The 6,064-nt window shown below is 41.9% G+C and overlaps 1 protein-coding gene across 2 annotated transcripts in view; it reads right to left on the bottom strand.

Annotated features, from left to right (window-relative positions):
- Window positions 1-5,065: 5,065 nt before the first annotated feature.
- Window positions 5,066-6,064, bottom strand: part of GNB4 (G protein subunit beta 4) — a 28,624-nt gene continuing 27,625 nt past the window's right edge. For both annotated transcript variants that reach the window (XM_057400480.1, XM_057400481.1), the window contains one exon: window positions 5,066-5,546. In XM_057400480.1, coding sequence (XP_057256463.1) covers window positions 5,440-5,546 — 107 coding nt within the window. In that variant the 3' untranslated portion in view covers window positions 5,066-5,439. The remainder of the gene's footprint in view (window positions 5,547-6,064) is intronic.

Raw genomic sequence — 6,064 nt, 5'->3', positions numbered from 1 at the left:
GGCAGCTGTATCCAAGGTGAAAACCCACACTGTAGCGCTCTGGCAGCTCTGTACATACCCAGTACAGGGCAAAACTGCTGAGGTTGAGTTCAAAAAGCTGTTTCCTGCAGCCAGCTGGGCATTCCACACAGCCTACTGTCCACTTCAGTGTGCTGGAGAAAAGCAGTACTGATACAGACCTAACAACGGAGTGCTGTGACAGTGTCTGCCCCTGATGGGAGTGTGGTGGAGTGAGCAGGGATTCTGACACCGAGGATGAATGAGTGTTCTAAAACCTGGGTTTATTTCCAGTCTGGGATCTGTGGGTAACTTCCAGCTCACCACACTGGAGCATAAACATGCCTCTCACCTTCCTCAGGCAGAACACACACAAAGACCTTCTGCTTTGGGGAAGAAAAAGCCGTCTCAGTTAGCATCTGGTCCAGGGCATTTACTTGCGCAGCATGTTGCTGTTGTCATTGCGGATGCATAGGCATCAGCTTGGCTCACTGTGCCCAGGTAACTGGGTGCAAGAGTTAGGTGTGGCTCTGTCCACGTGCAGTGTCAACAGGAACAATGTGGATGCTGTAATAAAAGAGTCACAGGTGCCAGAGTCTGGTTAAAAGCACTTGTTTATTGGTTACAATATCAACTCATGGCAACATCTTTCACTGAGCCACTGTACAAATACAAAGAAAAAGATCCATCGTGGAAAAAAAAAGAAGCTATAAACAGAGTTCATAGCAAGTGATTTTTTTTTTTCACAGGGAAGTCTTTTTACAACAGCACTGTTAAAGAACAAATGGCACAAGTCCCTGGTTTTTTTAATAGCTTAAATAAAAGCTTTAAGACTGTTTCTGAATACATACACAATCCAAAGGCAGTGCAGAATCACTTCATAATTGGTAACATTACTGAAGTTTTCCAAAGTAGTCAGCAACAAGATAAAAAATGAAACAAAACAAACAGAAACCAAGCTGATGAGAACTGCTGGAAACTAACGGCAAATTAAAACCAAGCATGTTCAGAAGCACTTTTTTTTGGACTCCTTTGGATGTAATATGTACTACAAGGGTTCAGATGCTTTTTGTTTTTTAAAATAAAAAAGGAGAAAAAACACAAAGAGAGCACCATTGTGTAAGTAAAACAAAGGCTTGAAATACCTAAGACTATTCCACTGAAGTCCATATTAGTTAAAACCTAAACATACTGTGTGGTATAAGAATGTCAGGCACATGTAATCTGTTATCAGTTATTATATCAATTAGTAACACTGTTCACACATTTACCATAACAACACTGCATTAACATTCTGCATGTATTTTACATAACCAGCAATTGGATAAAAAGGCTTGTGGTGCCTCCGAAGTGTAGGAAGTAGTTTTACCAGCATGCATGCCAGATTACGGTATACAAAGTGCACCATCAACCCATGCTTAAGTACTTGTACAGGAAATGCTATCTCAAAAATCAGTCATTCTGCTACACGACCATTTATACCAACTAGTTTAATTAGCCAATACTCTCACCAACATCTTAAAGCACAGCACTAAACCTAGTGGAGGTGACAGTGTCCTCAAAGAGGAAAGACTAAGCACTCTTGGAATGTTTTCACAATGGTTTCATTCCACCTTAAAGTAATGTGAACTTCATTGTGGGACAAGCGGTTACACGAACTGAATTAAAGAGTAACTAGTTCCAACCCATGCATTACAGTAAGCACACTAGGACCAGCTGTTACAGCAGTTCAGCTTTGCCAGGTCAAGGTCAGGCCCTCCTGTGGCAGGGGGAAAAGCCCATTTAATCTGAGTTCCATTTGAAATTGACTGTGTTGTTGTCAATACACTGAACTATCTGTTCTGCCAGATACTGCGACGTACCTGCAATTCAGCAAGGCAGAGGATAGCGATGTTTGGAAGAAAAAAAGCCTGGAGACAGAAACAGGCCCACAGTATTGGAGGAAGCGAGTACACGTCAGCATAATGCCACGGAGAAGTTTCTTGTGGTTTCCAGAATCTAAACCAGTATCTCTACCAAGGAACCCATGTCTGAGTCTACAAGGGAACAAGCCTGGGTTGGGCGCTTGCCTGATGAGTATTTGCTATTGCAAAGATACATCAACACTAGAAAATGCTGACAAAAATACTGTACCTGAATAAAATACATCTTGTTACCCAAAGCACATAGCTCCACTTTCCAAGCCATAGACAAAAGGCTGGGTAAGAGTTATGATGTCGCCACCGTTTGGGCACAGTGGTCTTAGTTCCTCCATTCCTGTAATTACACAAGTTGTGTGACATTCAGGTAATGATGTGGTTTGGCAACAAACCATTACAGATGGGTTCCAATGGACCCACTAGTGCTGCAAAACCTCCAGTGTAAGAAGGTTGTGGTGCACAGGCAGAAATCACACAAGACACATACCTGAACCTACATTAAACTATAGGCAGACTCCCTTTTGGTTGAGATTCAAAACGGAGTGAAACCTTTGAAGTAAAACTGAAGAAGGGTCATTTTATTACCTTCCTCATGCTAGGAGGAGTTTGAGCTTCTACTATAAAAACCCCATCCATTTTAGTAAAGGCATCAATCTTGAAAGGCCACTGATCACTGCGGAAAGAAGGAAATAACCCAGCCTGTGCAAGTTCGTTATTTGGCCTCATATAATAGCAATGCCTTACACTGAATCTGCGGGCTTTAAACAAAAAAAACAACCAAAATCTAAGCTCTATCCAGGACAGTAACTCAGCAGCACACATCACCTTGATGGGATCTACCACCAGCTTCCTACAAGCTCCCCAGAAGCATCAATACCCTTTTTCCCCCCGTTGTGCATGGGCTCCTTCCAGGTTTCCTTGTTCACCAGCACAGAAGGAACCACCTCAGGACCCATGATACTACAGACACTGGTTAACTGGATGGCAGAAGCTGGCAGATACCTGCATGATGCTTTTGGAAACCTCATTAGCATGTAGTTGGCATTCCTTATTTTAAAAGCAGCTGAATCCAACAGACAGTTGCCCATCAAACGATGACAGTGAAATTATTTGTGGCAATCCCTGCTCAAGAACCATGACCACGTTACAGTCTACCTGAACTGCTGAGAAAAGTTATATACATCTGTAAAATTTTATTGGAGTTTTGCAAGTAGAAACTAGTTCTTAATACCAGAATAATGTAAAAATGGCACCTGTCTTCTCAAAGGTGTTCATTAGGAAATTGGTTCAAAACACTTCTATGGAAAACCATTTTTTAGAAAAGGAAGATTTTCTTAAAATGCCTTAGTAACAAATTTCCAGAATGATTCGCTCAAGGCAGCTGTGAGTTAAAAACAACAAGTGCACCACTGAAAAAATAAACCATGTCTGCAAGATCCCGAAGAGCTGCTCGCTTGAAAAAGTAACAGGAATTCCATAATAGTTCTGTTAATGCAGACATCATAAAGCAAAATGCTCAGGCATCCCTGTGACATACAATACAGTGTGATTTTGGTCCTACACCGCAGTCTGCTGTCAGGAAACGTCTCCTTCTCCAGCACAAGGCTCACGTTTTTGTAAAGGTGAATTTACTGTGATTGACTGGTACGTTTCTTGGCACCTTCACCATTACAGACATGGCAGGTTTATAGGCACAGTCTGGAAGTACCAAAATTTAGGATTTAAAAATGGCAGAAACTTGACAAGGAGTCATCTTGGCCACAAATCGGCCACAAGATACCAGGCCCTTTTATTTCCTACCTGACCCCAAGATATCCAGGCTCCCCACAGCTTCAGATGAGGGCAGATCAACATTACCTTCCAACCTGATGATCTAAAATTTGCATTATCTTAAAAAAAGCCACTTATGAGAAGCCAACAGGACTTAATTCCCTTTTCCAAAAATGCCACAGACATCCAGGTTCCAAGAGAACATCCACTGCAAGTGCAGGAGTGCTGCCAGGCACCAAGAAGTTAACTGATCTTGGGTCACTTCAAACAGGCATCAGTCCCTTGATTTTCCTACTGCTACACTCACCTGTACTTTACCAGAACCTATCATTATAAGCAGCTGACATCAAAACCAGAATAAAATCAGGAACAGAAGAGGAAATGGCTATTTACAGTGTCAGAGCTGCAGAACAATTAGCATCTAATAAGCCCCCACGGCACAGAGGTCTGTGACCACAGCAGAAGAAGCAAGTCACAAAGTTGACAGAGTGAAGTTTTAAAGGGTCACACAGGTAAGCAACGTTATTTGGTTTGTTGCAAGTTACACAATTCCTTTCAGACTTCACACTGCACATAACTGACAAGCGCTTTTGGTTGTGGTATGCTTTGGCAAGCCCCTAACTTCGAGGGGGATTACAGGCGATTAACTGCACATTTAAATCTATGTTAAGAATTTAAGCAAAGTCCTCCTGAATTTCTCAGCTGATTGTGGTAATTGAGCACACTTTGCAAATACACAGCTCCCTGCACTGAGCAACATGCCCAGTCAGTCTGGGAGTGCAGGTCAGCCAGAGTTTGGGATGGGTTGAAACCTCATTTACTTAGAGCTGAACTGTTGGAAGGAAAAGCTCTTGGCCTCTTAACAACAGCAATGGAGGGCTTCCATACCCGAGGACTGCGTGGAGTAACTGACGTGAAAAGCTGCAGTAAGGAAGCTCTAATACTTCTGATTTATAAAATGTTATTATTTTATCATTATTTTTGCTGTTGTTGCAGGTCTGCCTGGCGTTAACTCCTTGGTGTTTGGAGGCCATGATTGCCAATGGATGAACCAGGAACCACTAGCTTGGAGAAGGAACCCCCAGGACTAAAAACAGGCAAGCAGGTCAAGAAGTGAGTGTGTAAGGCGGAAGGTATTAACTGGGAGTCTCCAGGGCCTTTAAAAAAAACAAAAGTTCAAATGCCTTCCATTATAAAAACACATACATATCATTGGCTTCACTTTATCTACAGTAAATTCACAAAAACATTTAAAACAGCAATCTAGTTCATCCACTACAAAACTCGGAAGTGACATCTCAGGTTAAAAGCAAAGCTATAAATGTAGTTCCTTAAAAAATGCAAACATACTTCTTTACATACAGACACATGTTACATGATTGGCCGCTATAACGTGTATATTCTGTTATGTACAGAAAAAAAAGGTACAGGATTAGCAGACTGAGCACAAGCAAAAACCCTTCAAGGACAATCTAACCAAACCACCAAAAACAAAAAGACTGGCTCTTAGTTTGTCGGTCACCATGATTATGTGTGCTGGCCCCTTTTAAAAAGTCAGTGATTTCTTCCCCCCTCCCTATTTCTTCACTTGATTTTTTTTTTTTCTAGTTTACAGAAAGCCTTTTTGTGTAATAATCAGTGAATAGAAAAACTTCACCTGCAAATACAAGGTAGAAATGTTATTTCACAGCTATAGGCTGCAGCATTGATCTCTCCAGATCTCAAATGGAGAATGTACATGTTTGGATCCCAGTTAATTCCAGATTCTGAGAAAACTGTCCCAAGACCCTGTAGCTACAGCCATGCCGTCATCAGTAACACCTAAACAGCTCACACGGTTGTCATGGCCGGCAAGGACACCTGCAAAAGAAGCAGCAACAGAAGTTAGCATCCACAGAATGCCAAGGACTTCAGCTGTTCCTCTGCTCGCCCAGAGAAGTCTTCAGATTTGCTAAAAACAATGTACTGCAAGTTCTAATCATCCTTTTTCTCTTTCCCCTGAAGAACTCCTCTGTACATCACAACAGCCATAAAAAAACCCAACCAGGTTTTGAACAAACGTGTAAGCACAATATTCCCTCTGTTTTTCTTGCCCTCATTTCTCCTTTCTGCCCCCCCCATCCCTATTCAGTCTCTCTACTGTTTTTCCCTTGCTTTCAACAATGCTGTCCGCAATTCTGGCCATCAAGCACTTCTGAAAACAAATGTGATTATCTCCTGACAGTACCCTGGATACAGGAGCTACCTTGAGAGTCTCATGTTCGCAAACCTTAAGGATCAAAAATCTCCCATGTATTTGTGCGAGACTATAGGAAAGTCAGCACTGTACCGAGCCTCCTCTTGCTTTCTTTTTGGTTTCCTTCTATTTGCACTTATCT

This window comes from Pezoporus wallicus, unplaced genomic scaffold (assembly GCF_028554395.1).
Source record: "Pezoporus wallicus isolate ANWC-B61680 ecotype Strahan unplaced genomic scaffold, APGP_CSIRO_Pwel_v1 contig_6897, whole genome shotgun sequence".
Taxonomy (NCBI): domain Eukaryota; kingdom Metazoa; phylum Chordata; class Aves; order Psittaciformes; family Psittacidae; genus Pezoporus; species Pezoporus wallicus.
This window is presented reverse-complemented; position numbering and strand designations above follow the sequence as displayed.